This window comes from Diadema setosum, chromosome 12 (assembly GCF_964275005.1).
Source record: "Diadema setosum chromosome 12, eeDiaSeto1, whole genome shotgun sequence".
NCBI classification, from domain to species: Eukaryota; Metazoa; Echinodermata; class Echinoidea; order Diadematoida; family Diadematidae; genus Diadema; species Diadema setosum.
This window is the reverse complement of record NC_092696.1, coordinates 38,911,110-38,931,753: the sequence shown is the minus strand read 5'-3', so window position 1 is coordinate 38,931,753 and position 20,644 is coordinate 38,911,110. Positions and strand designations below refer to the sequence as shown.

At 36.8% G+C, this 20,644-nt stretch overlaps 1 protein-coding gene across 1 annotated transcript; it reads right to left on the bottom strand.

Moving 5' to 3' along the window:
• Window positions 1–459: 459 nt before the first annotated feature.
• Window positions 460–15,975, bottom strand: LOC140236054 (calumenin-A-like). Its single transcript, XM_072316027.1, has 6 exons — window positions 15,731–15,975; window positions 13,949–14,030; window positions 12,648–12,759; window positions 5,961–6,200; window positions 3,455–3,648; window positions 460–2,408 (listed from the first exon to the last, which is right to left on the bottom strand). Exons 1-6 carry the CDS (start codon window positions 15,955–15,957, stop codon window positions 2,310–2,312), a joined length of 954 nt encoding a protein of 317 aa, XP_072172128.1. The 5' UTR covers window positions 15,958–15,975; the 3' UTR covers window positions 460–2,309.
• Window positions 15,976–20,644: the final 4,669 nt, after the last annotated feature.

Here is a 20,644-nt window from a genome sequence, read left to right as displayed (position 1 = left end):
CTGCATTATCAAAATCTACATGTATATAAAGGTGAACTTGTCCTTTAATCTCATGAATATAGTCCAGTAGTAAACATGTCAAATCCATAGATGTGTCTTTTGAGCAGGTGTGTGCTCCTGTTTGGTTCATACCAAAAGAGAAAATTGTGCTTCATTAAAATGTTCCATCCCTTTTTATAGGAGTTCATGGGTCTGTTCAACAGAGTGGGTCCTTTTTAGATCTACACTTCTCAAAGAAAGAAGTCAGTGAACTACATATCAACAAAAATGACACGGAGAAGCACACACACACACACCACCACCACCACCACAACAACAACAACAACAGCACCAGAAAATAAACTTATACATGTACTACATTCTCATTACATGCCTGACACTAACACATATGCATAATGAACATTCAGCTTGTTTTTGTTCATTTTGTTTAATGAAAATATAAAAAATACAGTATGGCAGGATTCAGTGCAGACGGCAGTACCTCATAGATATGTGTTATTGGTAGGTTGGGGAGTACAACTTGTACCTAACTCAAAGTGACTATCTGAGACCAGAAGATAACTCTTTCAATAAATACATGTACACACCTCTCTTCTGCCTTACTGGTCAGTTAAAAAAAAAAGTGTCACATTTATTTCGAGGGCAAGTAAAAAAATATAAATCCTTACAACCTAGCGACATTAGTGGGACCACAGTTACAGCACAGCAGAAAAAGAGAGAGAGAGAAAAAAAAACCTCTGACTTCTGACAGTTGGTTGGTTCACAAACCCTTGGAACTTGAAATCGTGAAACAAAAAATTATGGTATAGTTGCACACCCTAAACCCCATTTTTTCTATAAAACTTATTGGCAAACTTTAAAATTTTTGAAGATTTATCAAAACCAGTCTTGCTACAACTACAATGTATTATGTCACTTTTTTTCACAGCAGAACTAAAAGCTACAGTATATTATGAGAAGCATTACAGTGCAGTTTCCATGTTTGCTGGTCATCTGATGAAAAGGTACAACTTTATGATGACCAATTATACAGATAAAACATTCTCACATATATTAAGGTTTCAGAACACTCAACTAAAGTATATTTTCCTCTTTTTTAGATTTCTTAGGCTGGTCTATCTCCCCTTATTCATCTATCCTGACACTTCAGTAAAGCATCAACTCAGGAAATCTAGTCCATAATGCTTCCTTTTCGTCCAATTTTATGCACTGATTCCCATCCCACACTGATGTACTGCTAAAAAAAAAAGAGGATAAATTCTGCCTATGATTGTTTGCTATGTTTCGATTAAGGTATACTATCAGAACCTCTCTACACTCCACCTTCATCCACAAATGGTCTAAGAAATGACATGATATTTGACTTTGTGGATACAAAATTCATTAATAACTATGCTGACCCATGTAATTAATTTTTACTTTCTCAAAAAGATTTAACTTCTAAACTCTGAAAGCACATTAGTCACTTCATTTTTCACAGATACACATAGCATAGAACCAACCATAGCGACCTCGTGTTCTGATATCAATGTACATGACCATTGCAAACATTAATACCACTCAAAAGGTATGCTAGAAAAGGTAGCAGAGCTCTTGAAAATTACATACACAAACCCTGGTAACCTTGAAGGGATTGCATAAGTTTACATAACATTTTGGCAAAGCAAAGAATACAAAGTGTGCAAGTGTAATGTCATATTAAGTACATTGTACAAATCTGTGTAAGTCTTGCATAATTACCAATATACCATTTAGTGCACTCTCATGACTACTGGCAAGATTCCTTGCTTTACTTCTATTGGAAGTTATGCAATGTATTAAAAGCAGTCTAGACTGTCTTATGAGATAATAATCTCTCATGGCAAGTTCTCCTGAAATTCCTTTGGGAGTTACAAAACCAAAATCAGGTAACACAAAAATGGAAGCAGAGACAAAAGATCTGAAACTTGTATTCTAAGGACGGTGATGGGAAATTTCATTCATTGGATCAAGTGTTCTAAAGGAGCCAAACATGGTACACATCACCACATAGGATCCAATTCTGTCAGAACACAATATAAAAGTTTGCTATTCAAGTCAGATATTCTAGCATATCAGACCTCACTACACCAAATTCAATGGTTTTTATTTTTCTTGATTATGAAAAAACCAAGTCAAACCAAGTTCTCAACATTCTTTATTAATGTTGAATCCATCCACTTCTGAGCCAGATTCCTTTTTTCCAAATTTCTTCATGAAAATCACTGAATTTTCCCCAATTACAAATCTTTTTTAAATAACTAACCATAAGGGTTCATCATTATGAAGTGCTAGAATTCATCATGCCTCATTTCTCCAAAGTTCGTGACACGGCTACCAACGAAGAGCTTGAAGTTTTCTAGCACCTCTGACTTGGCAAGCTTTTTGTCCTGGAAAAACAAAAGAAAAGAGAACAAAATTTATGCAGAAATTAATTAAAGTGAATGCATTACACATTGATTGATAACACTTACATATTGTGCATTTTTGAATACCTTTACTCCGTATACATCTGAATAGGAATTAACTCTACTTATGACAGCCATATAATTTTTACAACACCATGGAAAAATTGTCAGTCTTTTTATTGACTTACAATGATGCCTGGTAATACCATGTATCCTATGATTAAGTGCCTACTCTCTGGTACGTAAAATATTAAGCAAGAGTATTCCACAAATTCAAATACATTGTACTCGCAATCTCATTCTGCACACAATTTCATCAAGGTAAATACACCATTTTGATAGTCAATTTGAGGACATAAATAAATATCAGATGATTATGCACTTACATAACTGAGATAATTTCCTTTGCTAAATGTTTATTTTGAAATAGCAGGGTGCTTCAATGAAATATAACATTTTTACTCACATCATTTCATTTACAAGAGACACAGGGGTAAAAGTGTCAGTGTCACAAGCTCACTCTCCATGGAAAACAACAAACTTTGGGAGTTTGTTTGTTTGTTTGTTTGTTTTTTTTTTTTGGGGGGGGGGGGATGGGTCCTTGGTGGAGCATACTGTCCATGAGTTTATTCTACTGTATAAACAGGTGATAATACCTGTCACACTTGTAGAAAAACAAAAAGCGAAAATCTGTCTCAGGTTTCCAAGAAGTAGCTGAAAATGTAAACATTAACGTGTAACACACTGCAGACGCCAGGCAATGAATGATCACAATAGTTTGCTTGAGCCTTTGGCTCAGGTGAGCTAAAAATGGCAGAAGAATATACAGTGTATCTGAAAAAACTTCCCCCCCCACCAAACCCCCCCCCCCACCAACCCCCCCCCCCCCAAAAAAAAAAAAAGAATAACAGTTAGTAAATCAATCAAAAAGAAATAATGATAACAATATATCTAGCGTCCTTCAGGGAAAAAGAAAAAACCAAAGCGAGAGAGAGAGAGAGATGAGACTGATAATAATTATAGCTGACCTTGTTGCTATCTGTTTCATGGATAAGATGTTTAGCCTCTGACATCGTTGGGTCATAGTTTGAAGGCATGATCCACTCCGCTACCTCATCAGAGTTTAGTTTGCCGTCTCCATCCTGGTCACGGTACTCCCCAAAACCTTTCCTCTCCATCGCCACCCAGTCTGGTTCAGAACCTTCCCCACTCCATAGATCATCTAAAAAATGGATTAAAAAACAAGAACAGAGTCAATAATAGTGACAGATAATATCACTATCTTGTGAATTGCAGCTTTGTTCAAACATGAGATTCTAAAAGCAAGTTAACCAGACAAGTAAATGCATAACATTACAAGGAATCAAAGCATGAATGATTACTCAAGTTTCCATCAATGTGCGTTTTTTTTTTTTTTTTTTGGTTTTATTTTTTTTGGGGGGGGGGAATACAGATCTTTAAGGAATAAAATTCAACCTTCCTCATGGTGGGCACAAGAACTAATATCACCTCGGTAACTGATAAAGGAAGTTAGATGCGGCAGAGAGTCTATTTGAATGCTTTTTATTGCAAACATTTTATCCCATCACAATACTGGCCTTTCTGCTCAGTTCAACAACTTTCTCTACTCTTCCACCTCATCAGCTCAGGACATAGATGTTTGACATTTTTGTTCTATTCTTCTGACCAAATATTACCACCAGATACTCCTAGCTGAAGTGTTTATCTTCATCACTCCTGGAGCTAACTTAATGGTCCTGTTTACCTTTGGGAGTTCAGTGATTTAACAATTTTTCAAGATTTCACATTTGATGCATATGTGTAGGTTTATTGTATCACAAAACCTTCTACCATATAAAATGTTTGCAATAAAGTCTTAAATATAAGGAGATGTCAACATTTATCTCATTAAACCGTAACTGTAGACAGTTTAGTCTGGAAACATCTATATTATAACTATTTGTCCACATTTTTTGTATTCAACAATAGTTAACATGGACTATACAGATTCATATTTTTGCAGTGGTTATTTCTTTCCCTAACTCACATTTTAGAATTATTTTAAAGCACTAATGCTGAGTTTTTGTTTCTTCTGCAAATGGTAAATTATGCCTTTAACCCTCTTCACCAGTACTACAGCTAACTTACTGGTGTTAATCTCCACCATCCCTCAAGATAACTTACGGGTGTTAATCTACACCATTCCTCATGATAACTTACTGGTTTAATCTACACCATCCCTCCAGCTAACTTACTGGCATTAATCTACACTATCCCTCATTCTAACTTACTGGTGTTAATTTCCACCACCCCTCAAGATAACTTACTGGTGTTAAAGGGATGGTACAGTATTGGTGGAATGAGAATTGGGCTTTTAACTTTTTGCGAAATACCAAGAAAACACTTATGATACAGTACAGAGCATACCATTTTAAGAGGAATTCAAAGTTTATTTGAGAAAAATCGGGTTTGGAATGACTGAAACATCCAAAAACAAAGTAAAGCAAACCGAATGCAATAAAGTGTGGGTCCCACACTTTATTAGAATCGCTCATTTTTTTTTTTTAAATATCTCAGCCATTTCAAAACCAACTTTCATTAAATAAACATTGAATTCCTCATAGAATTACATGCTCTTTCATAATTATAAGAGGTTTCTCATTATCTCACCAAAAAAATGTTAGAAACCTGAAATTAGGTTTCAACCAAAACTATACAATCCCTTTAATCTCCATCATCCCTCATGCTAACTTACTGGTGTTAATTTACACCATCCCTCATTCTAACTTACTGGTGTTAAACTACACCATCCCTCACGCTAACTTACTGATGTTAATCTACACCATCCCTCAAGCTCCTACACCATCCCTCAAGCTAACTTACTGGTGTTAATCTACTCAACACCGTCCATCATGCAAGCTTTCTCTTTTAATCTACAACATCCCTCGAGCTAGCTTACTGGTGTTAATCTACACCATCCCTCAAGCTAACTTACTGGTGTTAATCTACACCATCCCTCAAGCTAACTTCTTGGTGTTAATCTACACCATCCCTCATTCTAACTCACTGGAGTTAATCTACACCATCCCTCATGCTAACTTACTGGTGTTAATCTACACCATCCCATATGCTAACTTACTGGTTTTAATCTACACCATCCCTCAGGCTAACTTACTGGTGTTAATCTATACCATCCCTCATGATAACTTACTGGTGTTACTATATACCATCCCTCGTGCTAACTTACTGGTGTTAATCTACACCATCCCTCAGGCTAACCTACTCATGTTAATCTACACCATCCCTCACGCAAACTTTCTTTTTTAATCTACACCATCCCTCATGCTAACTTACTGGTGTTAATCTACACCATCCCTCATTCTAACTTACTGGTGTTAATCTACACCATCCCTCAGGCTTTCTTACTGGTGTTAATCTACACCATCCCTCATGCTAACTTACTAGTGTTAATCTACACCATCCCTCATGCTAACTTACTGGTGTTAATCTACACCATCCCTCATGATAACTTACTGACATACTCCTCAAGGCTAACGAATCCATCGCCATCTTTGTCCATGTCCTCCATGGTCTCCGAGACTGCGATGTCCCTCATGTGTTGTCTCTCTCGGGGGTAGGCAAAGGCCAGGAACTCTTCTTTGTCTAGAGCTTCATCACGATTCACATCAGCCTTGGACCAACGGGCTTTATCATGTCGGACTCGCTTTCGGTAATCCATGAATTCATTCTCCTTTAGAGTAACCAGCTTTTCCACTGACAGTTCATGAAAGACAAAAACACAGTGATGGTCAGATAAACCTGGTTCATGAAAATATATAAACACTGAATTCCACTCTCATAGCAGAGTTATCAGTCACTAATAATAAGGCATATTAAAAATATACAGCCAAGCATATGCACAATTACCCTAGCATTGACTTTAGATAATTTGGGGGAAAAAACAAAATAACCAACACAGAGTTCTGTTTTGTTTTGTTGTTGTTGTTGTTGTTCTTGTTCTTGTTTACTTTTTCTTTTTTCAGTTAAGTCCACTGTCAATCAGTTACAGTCTATCATACACTGTTAGGCTTGCAATCTGCAACATGTGATGTAGAAGGCAAGAAAGACAAAGATTAAGTTGCATGGAAATCATCTGGAATAAGGAGATGGACAAAAAAGGAGTAATAACACACACAAAGATATGACTACACATGGTAGACTGTCATTGGCATGTGACCAAGTCCAAATTACCAGGCAAGCTATGAATTCCATGCTGTAAGGTTTTTCTTTTAGCACTAACTGGCTTTTTGGTTCAGTTTCAACTTCCATCTACTGTAAATTCTTGGGGTTAAACATGTTTTTTCTCTTAAATTCTATATCCTTTTAATATTTCATCAGCAAGACAGCATAATAATAGTGAAACATATGTATTTGCCTTGTTCACTCCCTGTTGAATATTTTTCCTCAGTTTGCCTGTGTCAGCTGGTAAGACGCTGAGAAAATGAAACATGTACCATTCGGCCGTGATAAGGCAAAGGAACGTAACTCAAAATTTGGGCATTTTGAGTTATGAGCATATGGCTCCTAAATAAAATGTGCTCTTTTTAATGGTGAATGTCTCAATTCTCAAATGTTTACCATTTCAGAGGTAAAAAGCGTATCTCACACACCTTTTTCACAACGTTGCCGTTTCCAGCTAGGCAAAACAACGTAAGCTGAGATACGTATAAAAATGACAAAGAAAGCATTTTCGCTGTTACGGCAAATGAACGTATCTTTACATACACTGTTTTTTCATGGTAGTTTCTCAAGAAAAAAGAAGGAAATTGCGACGCCAAAAGAACGTATGTCATCATACAGCGCTTTGTTGTATAAAATCAGGGCCATGCGCGCTGCAGTCAGCACGGCAAAAGAACGTATGTCATCATACAGCGCTTTGCTGTATAAAATCAGGGCCATGCGCGCTGCAGTCAGCACGGCAAAACAACGTATCAACATCGTGGCCATCACAACACACGCTACACTGCATAACTCTATGTGCAAGCCCTACGGCTACGTGCTGCAGATCCATTTCAGCCGCGGCAGTGAGTGTAGTGCCGCCGCTGATGCCGGGCCGCTTGCGACAACAGCTGCAGCAGTGCTGCAGCCGAGTACTGGTTGACTGGCAGGCAAGCTTTGCTGCAGTGTGAACCATGAAGTCATGCCAGTTGTTCTGTTTTGCAGTCATGGAATGGATATTCTCCTGACCAGTAAATGCTACCACAAAGAAAATCAGCGGTAACACCGGTAAGTTTTATTTTGTTTTTGTCAGGTGTAAGTTTGATCCAGCCCGACCAGACGCCGTGCGAAGTACGGCGATTGGGCTGTACAGAGTGGACGACAGTACGCTATGCTAGTAGGGTCCAGTACTTTCAATTATAGTTTTCACTAAGATTTAAGAAAACGATGAGTAAAAAAAAATAAACAAAAAACACAGCAAGCTACGAAAATAAGGAGCAAAAATAGATCTATGAGTATGACAGCCTTTCCTATCGGTGGGCTTGGCAAAACGTGGCTCATTGGTGTGGTTGTGGTTCTACTATTAAAGGACTATGTAAATGTAGGATACTTGTACTACTACTAGTGGTCTAGTAGATCAAGTAGTGACTCTCAAAAGAAATTTACCTATGCGCAAAGGAAGTGGACCCCAATATACTGTTATGATGATCGACATCATTCGACTTGAGGTCTTCTACCTCAAATTCAGTTTTGTAAAGTAACAGCTTTATAGTAAACAGTAGACTCGACTACAAGCTAATGACAATAAAGCTTGATACTGATGAATTCCATTTAGTCTTTAGTGGCTACATGAACTGATGGCAGACGATATGTTCTAATAATGACATTAACATCATTACTTTGGCAAGAAAAGTAGGGATAAAATGTAATGTTTGGTCTACATCTTTGGTTAAACATAAGTAGTCTTAGATCTTGTTTGTTCTTGAAAGGATGAAGAATGTGATTGTGGTGTTTTCATACATACAGGAATTTACTCACTTAAAAATAGCCTAAAAAATAAGGTAATATTTAATGGTACTCTTTACCTGCTAACTATGGAGGCCTGATTTATTTTCTTTTTAATTCCTTGTGCAATTTTAATCAGCTGTACATATTCTTTAAAACATTATTTTTTTTTTCATTTCGATACGATATAATGCATTGTTGCCATGGTAGATCCTATACATGCTATTAAATACGTTCCACCCCTCCCCCATAAAAATGTTGAGGGCAAAAGCTTATGGAATTCAAATATTTATTCTAAAGTTAGGTTGTTTTAAATAATATGTATAGTTCAAATATTCAGACCCAATCGTCTACTTTAGGTGATATTAACATCCGTGTTGATATACATATTTGCTTGTCTCTCTTTTCAGTGTCCACACCAACCGCCAGCCAAGACCAGCACAGAAAAGGAATGCAGTGTATCAAGTACAATGAAAGGTACACGTTGAATAATCACCTATTAATTCATACAAAAAAAAAAGTATTAGGAGAAGGGGGCAGAAATGAATCCCACCTTTGTCATTATCACTAGCGACACATGCCGGCATTTGGAAAAAAAAAAATAAAATAAAAGAAGGCAGAATCCATGATGATGACTCTCTGATAATTTGAGAATACCACATTTCACAGTTCATTCCTTAGCGATAAAAAATGATATTAAATGAAAACTGATGAAATGGTAACCATATTCTGTCTCAAAACAAACACAAAGCCTTGTGCATCCTCAAGGGGTATTTGTATGATGTTGAATAATAGATATTGTGAGTGTATTTCATTATTTGAAGAGTTTGTTTGCAAAATACGATAAGTCCATATTTCCCAAATGGAGATATTTGCGATTAAGGGTCAAGAAAAATAAAGAGAATAATAAGAAATTGTTTGCTTCTTTTGACCACAACTTCAAAAATGTTCCGTTTTATGGACTGACCAGTATATAATTAAAAAGATATCATATTGTACTTTATGAGAGAGACTGTACTTCAAAATCTTCAAAAACGGACTTATCGGTTTTGCGAACAAACTCTTCATAAATACTCATTCTCATATTCTTTGCTTTTTTTAGGAGGGGGGGGGGTCTGTGAGAGAGGATTTGTTACAAACAACCATGTCTAATGAAGAATTTAATCACATAACTAAAGCAGAATTGAAATTCACTAGCTTTCTTTTGTGGAAAATACAGAGTGCCTCATTTTATTTTGTGTTAATTATTCTCTTGCGTTTCTTTTTCATTTTCCTGCAGTGGTCTACCGAGCAGTTCGAAAGCAGAGAAAGGAGCAACTATACAAATTTCAGAACAGCTCTGCACGCCCGTCAGAATCTCATGAAGGATGGAGTGCATTGTGCACTAGATCAGTCAACTCTAAAAGAAAAATAATAACACTCGGATTGTTTATATAGGATCAAGTAAATCTTTCACAGTTAAATTAAGAACTCGCAAAACTCAACTGTGAAATGTTAATGATTATTCTTACGTTATTAAGGCACAAGAAAGATTTCTTTTTTTTATATTGATATGAAACTAAAGATTCTATTTTAAAGAAAAAATATGATGAGGGCTTATTGCCCTTTGAAATGATGATTATCAACTTTAGGTAAGACTATCACTTGTTCATATCAAATATTGTTGTAAATGCTTGCCCTCAAAATCAATATCATGTTGATTGAAACTTGTCAACATATTTCAGAAAACCAGGGAAATAGTAACCTTTATTTCCTGCATAATTTTGATTTATTTTGAGCCTAATCTCTCCGGGAGCTCTCAGACAACGCAGATGTATTGCAGCACAGCAAATCGCTGTTGTGATAAGACGTTTATTGAAATGTGTTTAAAGTGAATACTGTTGCAAATTCTCCCTTCGTTTCAGCTGCCTGATAATTGTTCTTTACCCAAGTATTTACTTCTTACTACACTTGATCTTCAACAACAGTAAGGATTAAAAATACATTGTGTGCTATTTATAATTTGTAATTTGTAGATGTTCTGATCTTCCAAGGTAAAAATTGAATCGAAGGTCTGATATGGTAATAGTATAACTAAGTATAACTAATCTCCAGAAAAAAAAAAAATATGTTCTGTTCTATTGAAATTGAAAATTTTGGTCCCATGGTTCTGTTCAACTGTGGTACGTAATAATAAAGGCTACTTTACTCGGGAAGTAAATTACATTTTTTTTTCTATTTCTTTTACCATCATGATAATGTTTATAGTTACTGCTGATTTGCTTTCAATGTGATAAAAGCATAATGGCATATCAAACTCTATCTTAGATTGTAAGAAGAAAGCGTAGATACCTATTTCATATTTTTAAGACTTGCAAATAATCGAATGATTTCTGTAATGCTGTTGTCTTTGAGAAACAGATGTACACACATTTTTTCCCTATAAACCTTTAAGAAAATGTAAATCAGTCTCTGCATCTACGTTTCTGTCATGTCTACCTCAAAGTTATTCAACTGAGAGAATGTTTGCACCCCTGACAAGTCTGAGATGTGTATGTGTGTGTGTGTGTGTTTTGTACTTGCTTGGTTGTGTGTGTGCGTGTGTGTGTGTGTGTGTGTGTGTGTGGGGTCAAGTTACACCTAAAAACATTAAAACCTGGATTCATACTTACCTGAAAAATCATTGTTATTATTGTTGTTGTTCAAAGAATTGAGGCATTTTAACCTTACGGATACAATTCATGCAATCAACCAAACATCAACAACTTATAACGATAAACAAAGTACTTAATATTATTATGTCTGTTCAAATCCTTTCATCTCAATGGAAATAATTAAATAAATCAAAGAAAAGATAGAAATTAAAACAGGAGTCTCAATATTAACACATGCGTGTGTGTGTCTTTGAAACGAAGTGTATGTGCAGATGTCTATACAATTCTTTTTTATACCCATTTTATTTTATTTTTTTTTTTGCCAGTTCCCATACAGTCATAATAGTTGCCACTCATGCATTTTCATACTAAAAATTATACATATTTCAAGTTCATCTTAATTGTAGCACATGGCATAAGAAGTGTAATGAAATCCATTTTCAGACTTTACCCAAACTCGTACTTTAGTTGTCAATATTAATCCAAATCCATGCTTTTGTTAAAACAACATGAATGATAAACCACATATAATTATGCTCCCAATGAAAAAAATCTTACATCAAGAGATAAAAAACATACACTTAAAGATAATAAAAAAGAATGAACATCTCAATAAACTATAAACTGTGTATGCAAATGAAGTAAAACAAAAATATACGGTAATTGGTAGATAACAACTAATTACATTTTAGTACATACTCGGTAAGTTTTCAGAAAAAAAAATGAAAATGTTCAATTGTATCGATAATTTTGCAAGCTAACGTGTTTTACTATTCCTTATGTATATTTAAAAACACATAACGGGACTTTTATCATCCAGTTAACAAAATTGTCAAAGTAAATAAATCATAGAGATTGTTGCCATAGAGTTGGGATACGTCATCCTGCCTAATTACATTGATGAAAGGGTTGAGGCGCAGATATTTGTAAGTCAAGATACGTTCTTTTGGCATACTGAAGTGGCTTCGCGGGAGAATGCTTACGCGCCATAAGTCAGGATACGTTCTTTTGCCTAATTGATATGTTGCCGCGTGAGGATTCTCGCACAACGTAAGTAAGGATACGCTCTTTTGGCAAACTAGAATTACTCATCAGCACAGTGCTGTGATTCGGTAAAATGCTGTATCTATTCTAAACATGGCAATTACTCTAAAACGGGAAGTCCTATTTTACTGAAATTTTCCCGAGATATTCTTTATTAATGCCTAAGAAACTTCTCTGCTTCAAAAGTGTTTTGCTCCTATGACGGAAAAATGGGAACCAATTGAATTTTCAAAGTCGTTTTTCTCAGAACATGATATTCTGAGTTACGTTGTTTTGCCTTATTACGGCCGCATTGTTATAAGAAGTGTCACATCGATATTGAGGTATAGGTTTAAATCAGAATGGGCCCAGTCTGACAGAGACCAGACACTGCAGTTTCAATGATCTGCAGAAGGAGAGAGAAAAAAAAAATCTAGAGCATATGCCAGGTCACATTGACTATAAATCACATTCCCATGAATAGATGGGATCAGCAGCTCAAAGTTTGGGGTATGAAATAAAGTGAATTATTAGAGTAAGGCTTGATTGGAGGCTAACTCACAAGGAAATCCACTAAAGGAAGTCATGTTGTATTCATCCCATGTAAGTTTGTCGTCTCCATCCAAATTGTGAGCTTGGAACATCCTCTCAACCTCTTTGTACAAGGCTCCATTCTGAAAAACAAAAACATCAGAATTTATTGTTTCAGGAGGGCTGCATGGATTGAATGAAAAATAAGAGGGGAAAGAGAGAACAAAATCTGATCTATCACCTTGTGAAAATCACACATCCACAGAGAATAGAGCTGTATATTAAATCTGTGACAATCTGAAGGTTCTAGGAAACTAAATGACAACTTTTACAGGTAGAGTCAAACAATGGTATTACAAAATGTGTGGCTACTATTTGGTCTCATATTGCATTGAAGGCTTCTAACTCTGAAAAGAAACAGAACAAGCTGACCTCAGTGTAATTTTGTAAGTAAAATATAATATAAATGCAATCCTCCCTAGATGGGAATTTTAAGATTTAGGATGTCATCAAAGTGCAAAGATGTAACAAAAAATAAAAGTATATATGACAGTATTTGGAAGGCAACTGCAGTAGCAAAGTGAAAACAAAAGTCACCTGTATTTAGCAACCATTACCTGAACTCTTTACTACAAGATAAATATGACAGTGCAGGATACCTAAGGTTGACTTTGCACAAGTTTAAAAACTGTAACAGGCAAAGCAATGGATGAGTACTAAATGTTCTCTCACTTTAACTTCCACAAGAAGTCAACATACAAAAAGTCAAAGATTTTTTTTTTTTCAAGTCTTGTGCATGTCTACTTATACCAGGTTTACTGTTCTATTTCTATTCCTCATCGCAAATGACAAGGGACATGATTCCTTCTTGCATCCATCTTTCAGTGTGTATTCATCAATGATAAGCTGAACTACACTGTATTATAGCAGGAAGTTTTTAATAAACATGTGATGGTAAGGGGAAGTGGTGACAGTGAATCAGCAGATATGTGCACAGGTGTCGGAGCACATTCTTACAAACATCTGTCTTGTAAGCCCTCCCATTATAGCTTGATTTCAGAGACTACCAAATGTCTGTTCTCTATCATCTGTTCCATTATAATTTTTATTATCTACTATCTGCTCTATATTCCCTATCATCTGTTCTATAAATTATATTGTCATCTGTTCTATATATTCTCTATTATCTGTTGTACATACTTTGTATCATCTATTATTACCTGTTCTATATATTCTCTAATATCTCCTCTATTTATTCTCCATTATCTACTCTATGATATTCTCTGATATCAAAATTTTTGTTTTTTGTGACACATAAAGAGTTAAACTCACCTGCTGAAGTTCAATCCAATCTTTGAGTTCATCTTCACTCAGAAAGCCATCTCCGTTCTTGTCCACTCTCTCAAACAGCTGTCTGCAATGAGACACAACATGAACACAATGCAAAAACTTTGCTCATTCTTTTCACAAGATACCTACCTTGATTTCTCAGGAATATTAAACCATTAATAGCTTATCTTTGGTTTTCAAAATACTTCCCTCTAAGCAAGGGCAAAACAAAGAATTTGAATATAAGATGTGCCTTAGAAATGAATACCGATAATCTGTTTATTTGCTGATTTACTAAACAAATTTCAGGATTGTACGACTACATTCATTATCAAGTGTCCTTACAAGTCATCTTTCTCAGCAAATGGGAATGAGCTCTCTTTCAGTCCATTTTTGAACTATCAAACCCATTAATAATTTCCCTAGATATCAACACACACCTTTGGTAAGAGCAGGGAGGTACACCTCCCTGGTAAAAGATAATCCAATCCATTCAGTGCCCAAAATAATCAAAAGATTTTTCTGCATTATCAACAATAGGCCTACTGACTGTTGTTGTTGTTGTTGGTGGTGGTGGTGGTGTTGTTGCTTACTACTCTTCTAGTTGTTATACTTTACTGTAATATATTCCAGGTTAAGGAGCTTTGAACTTCAACCTCAGAAAGCAGAATTTATGCCAGTGTCTTCAGATGAAATCTGATGCATTGGAAATATAATCATGTAGCAAATGATAAGATAAGAGAGAATTATAGTAAATGCCATAATTCTCACCACACAATTTCCTTCAATACAGGCAAAGCTGAATTCAAGAACATTCATCGAAATGCCTGCATGCATCATTTCTTTTCATTTCAAGAGCTTTACAATCTGCCTAATGTAATTCACCAATTTGAAATGTACAAGGAGTACAGTCCTATGTATAAATTGCACCAATACCTGATAAGTTCACTCAAAATGCAAATAACCATTATCAGTTATGTTAACGTAACTCCATCTTGATGCTCCAGTGTTAACTTATCCATCACCAGGGTTGTAAAACATACAAATTAGTATCATGTCAAACTGTTTTTGCTAGGTGAACCGACCGGCTGCTGGTGAACCTATACACAAATGAATTACAACTATAATCTCGAGCATTTAAGATTTGATTTGATTGTCATCATCAGTAACCAGTCTTTACGATCACTGTATCAGCCTTCACACTGCAAATTTTTAGACTATTCTTGTTTTGGGGGAAAGAATTTGTAAATGAAGTGCATTATCACATATTCTAGGTAGATCGTAGATTATACTGGATGAAGCTTCGAAACACGAGTACAGCCTTAGGGTTATGGCATTCTCGTAGCAGCGAGTCTAACGCCTGTATCAACTACCAGTACCTCGACAGGCCGATGGGAGCAAACCAAGTGTATATGACCTATTCCTATACTACCCTACTTTGGCAAAAGGAAGCAAGTGACAAAAGTGACATTATTCTCGTAAAAGAGCAAAATGTGTTACACTAACGTCAACATGGTCAATGGACTATCATGATTTCTTATCTAACATATCTCTTAGTAGGATGAGTGTTTCTGCATGAAATTTGGCCTGGAAGAAGAGCTCATTATGTGAATTATGACCAAAACATCAATAACTCAAATTCGGATGGTATGCCACTTGCTTCCTTTTGCCAAAGTAGGGCAGTACAGTCGGTAGATGTGGTAGAAAACTACCTCTATCTAGGCTCTACGTCAATGAGCACTCAGCCATGCATGTATCTCCTCCAAAACATTAGTTTCTCCTTACCCCAATTTCTCTTTGCTTTCCTCTGGTGACAAGTCTTTAAATGTCAAGGCCTCCTCCTCTCCCAAGAAGGCATCGTGGTCGAAGTCGGGGTTGTGATTGCCATGTTCATCGAAGTGTTGCTTGTCGCTCAGTTTGACCTCCTTCTTCACTCGACTGCTCTCGTTTGGTTTGCACGAGGCGATACTGAGTGCGAGGCAAATGGTGTATACCAACAATTGACTCTTCATGACTGGATGAGCACACTACGCTTTATGACAAAAGATAAAACTTTGTAAAGTTTACAGACCGCGTGTCGGAAGCTTTCGACTGGATATTTTCAGAGAATGGGAAGAGGGTGAGATGACTTTAGAATGTAGTTACGAACGTCGAAATTTATATGCCCGTCTGACGTGTCGTGCGGTACAAAAGTCTACCGAGATTATTGGCAATGATGACGTGGCTATGCCAGAGACTTTCCCCACAGCATACATGCACTAGTCAAGTTCACGCAGAGAGGACGGACCGTGGGGTTGTACGGAACTCTGATTGACATTCGACCAATCATATACTTCGTTAGTGAGAGTGTCTGGAAGCTAACCAATCAACGTTGGTAATGCAGGTAATTCCGAGGCACCGTGATAATGCAGAGTTAGCGAGATTTAGATGATGTACCAGGTTCGTCCACCTCCCTACCGATACACATCCTGCTAAGTCCACGTGGCATTTGCACTTGGTGTAAAACTGGTAGAGAGGCAGAAGGAAGTAGGGGGATAGTATCTAGACAACATGTAAATTACTACTTTTTATCTGATCAGGGGGATGTCTCCCCACCCCTCCCCTACCTCCCTTGTCCTCTCCACACGACCACAAACTGAAATGTCACTTCGTCCATCTGTTTATATGGCACATATTTTTTTTTTCTTTTCAATGGCTCACAACTGACTTTGGCATTAATCAATTCATATGCAGTTTCCATGTTCCCCATCGCAGGGCGATTTACTTCTAGAAATATTTCTATAATATAAGACTAAAAAAGAAGCAGACGGCAAATATAAATTAAAGTTAATCGAACATTTTTGACAAGCCGCAGCGATTCCTGCAGTATATCTATACTTTGATTTCATGACCCCTTCCCATGACTATCTGCCCAAAAAATATTTATATTTTGTGAGACTGACGTAATGAATCCATTATGTTTCATGACTGTACCATCCACCTCCCAGGTAAAGTCAAGAAGGTACTAGTCTTGCCTATAATAGTTATATAATAAACACCTTTCTGGTATAAAGCTCACATCTCGAAGGTCATTATAATCTTCTTCCCGCCTCCCTGCCCATAATCATGAAAATTCTTTCGTTTTCTTGGTTTAATATTTTGTAATATTGTTTTTAGAGGTTCACTTTGAACGCAGATCTGTGTGATTCTACATGGGACTTTAATATCGTGACCTTATTAGAAATAAGAATAAAATGAATGAAAATCTTCAGAGTTTAGTACTACGGGTCTGACTTACCTTTTGTCGAGCCATGTTTACACGAATGTTGAATGGAATATTAGATCTGTGCTTAAAAGTTTCCCCACATCTAAATTCACGTATATACATACAAACTTGAATTAGCATCATAAGAATATGCCCCTATACTTTTTGTCCCAAACTATATTCTATTTTGTTGGAAAGCTTTCTCTCCAACTGCCGTATAGCACCACAGTTTGCTTGTCTTTTCTTTTAATTATTATTTTTCTCTCTTTTTTTGCAGATAAACAGAGCAATTAAGAGCGAGTGTCCGTTTCACCTCATGGAAATTGCATCATTTATTCTTGGCATTATTTTTTGCTTTGTTTCTCAAATCCGTCATTTGCCCTCCTGCTCCCATCCACCTGCTGGATAACATGTACTGTTCAAACGGAGATCCTGCGATCTGAGATAGGCGAATTGGCTTAAAGGGTGTGTACAGTTCTGGTCGAGGTGAGGTTTTAGCTTATAACGTTTTGCGAGATATTCAGAAACCACACTATGAGATGTCAAAGAGCATGCAATTCTAAGGGGTATCAAAAGCTTATTTGATGAAAATCTGTTTTGAAATGGCTGAGATATCTAAAAACAAGGTGAAACAAAGAGATCCTAATAAAGGTGGGGCATGTCGCCTTTTATTATTATCACGTTTGGGGATATCTCAGCCATTTGAAAACCAATTTTCATCAAATAAACGTTGAATCCTTCTTAAAATCACATGCTCTTTCATATTTCATAAGAGGTTTCTCATTATCTCACTTAGGGATGTTCAAAACATGAATCCCCACCTCAACCACTACTGTACAGTCCCTTTAACAAGAATCGTGTCAATAAATAGGAACAGAGCGCGGAATTCATGACCTGCCATGACTTCATGTGTGCTAGACAGACTGTGATTACCCATTGACGAGTAAGGTTGGTATGTCCATGGAGCTAGCTCCATGGTATGTCTGAATTTTCGAAACTAGTCACACCAAGGAGGTATGAGATACCTCCTTGGTCACACGACTCGCAGTGGGTATAATACAAATCGCCGCTGGTCGAGACGAGATTGAACGCTCAATCTATTGTTTTTAACTGGGAAAGAGCAAGTCATGTAATCAGAATGCACTCTCTCCACCTGGAGGGGTGGGGTAGACATTATCTTGACTCGATTTTGTAGTAGGAAAAAATGAGGAAAGCGCTGTCCCACAGACTTGCAACGTTCACGAATTTGTGAACTGACGTGTACCGAATTGACTTCGAAAGTTCGCGAATTCGTGAACTGACGTGTACCTTTCCACCAATCAGAGCTCTCCGTCAAGGACCGATTCCTGTGGCATGTTCGTGTGTATTATCCTAAGAGTATAGAATACTTTGTATTGCCTTGTCTTCAGTCCTTTTTTTCTGCGCTGCGTATTTCCTTCACACCTATCACGGAGATAAAAATACCACCATAGTATAGCAAAATGGGGTTACGCCATTTCCTGACCCACTTCATCTGACACACTCTTTCTGACACACTTTTTTTGCCATTCATTTTGTACACGGGGCAGTTTTCATGAGACGGCCTCTGTTATTGGCAACTGTGCTAATGAATATTCATCAGCCTTGCGATAATTTTTTTCATAATGAGTCACTCGGTCTGATTCTGTGTCTGTGATTGGCTTTTAGCTATTGACTTACGCGTGATATCGATCTCCTCAAGGGGGTCCATGACGATATCTGATTACCAGTGCAGTGTGCGTGTGTGTGTTGAATTGCGTTTTAGTGCCAGTGAGTGTGGCATAACTTCTGCAGGTTTCCTGTCCATTTCTCTCTCTTTTTCTCTCTTTTGCTTTCGTATCATCTTATCTCTGTTATTCTTAGAGTACAATCGTACCAATCGTACTACCACAAGTGTTTTCCCCCATTTTTTGAAGTGATTATCTCGTTTGCAACAATTTAGAGGTGAGTTTTTGTTCGAGTGTTTGTTGAGTTTTTTGATTGAACACGATGTAGATTATCTACGTGTGTGCGAGAACATTCATGGTACCCACTCGTTTGTTTCCGTGTGCATTTTTACCGTACAGTGTCTTCATCGTTCGTCTTCCAAGCAGCGAGTTTTCACCCTAGTTTTCCTCAACGTAGTTTTTTTACCTCAATTTTTTTTTTTTTTTTTTTTTTTTTTGCGGTGCAAGATGTTCAGTGTATTTTTTCTACGGTAAAATGCCATCGTTGATGATCTCCGTGTATTCATTACTAGTTTTCCACCTCCGTTTCATTTTGTGTACAACTAACATTGATCTAAAGTCTAACGTAGTTCGCTACAAAGTCTGCGATGTCTGTATGCTGATGTGTTTTTGTGAGCTGGGAGTGACTATGGTGGGAATGATATTCAGGGTTTTGCTGTGGTTGAGATGATAGTGATGATGATCATAATGATTCTGGTGATGATATACGAACCCTTTTGATGATGCAATTTATTTCGTGTGACCATGACGTTGATCATTGATGATGGCGAGAACGACACGAGTAGCCTAGCCTAGGCCAAGGACGAGAGTGACACTGTCCACGGGGGCTGTTGCTCGCTCATGCACAGGAGTGGTCTAGACCTAGAGACCTGCATTTAATCAGTTTTTTTTTTTAACCTTTTGGTTGTTCACTTGGGTTAGTGCTCCAAAAATTCGTTTCTCTAAAGAAACTCAACCAAAAGCTTGACAATAAGGTTGCCTCAGGGCTATTCTTTAGTAAATATTAGATCTAAATGGCGATGCTAATTTAGTTTTCATTTTAAGAACTCGATTATATCCCATTTTCTTTGCTCATTTTTCAAATGATAAATTATTTAGAACTGTAAATTTACTTAAATTCTGATGTACTGCATTCACCATTGTAAAAATCAATAAAAAAGAGCCCGCTGAGCAGGTGTTTCATTCTATCCTTTTCATTTCCTTCCTATCGTGTTGGTTTCCTTCCTGTCACTTCCTTCTTTGACCCTGGCGGAAGAAAAAAAAAATCCCATCTTGCCATGTAAAGACAGAACACATACCATCATGAAATATTATGACATTAGAATAGTTTTAAAAGATTATGTAAGTCATCAAAATTCTTGTGTGTGAAAATAGATAATAAATAAAAGGTGATTTCTTACAAAGCAGTTCTTTCAAATGTCCAACAGCCTCAGAACAGCTTCGATAATGAAGCTAGTGAAATCTCAAAACTATCGTGGCAAGAAGTGATATTGATAGGAAATTCTGACAAAAACTGTCACAACATTTGATGTTTAAATTTGTCTAGTTTTATTGGATTAGGTCATGCAACTATAAATGCCACCGATAAAATCACAATCGCTCTCAATTTGAACAAAGGCAGTAGGGTAGGAATGACTCAGCAAACAGCTGATTATTTATGCGTCGTATCCATGGGCAACTGCGGGGTAACTGGAAGAAGACGCACGAAGT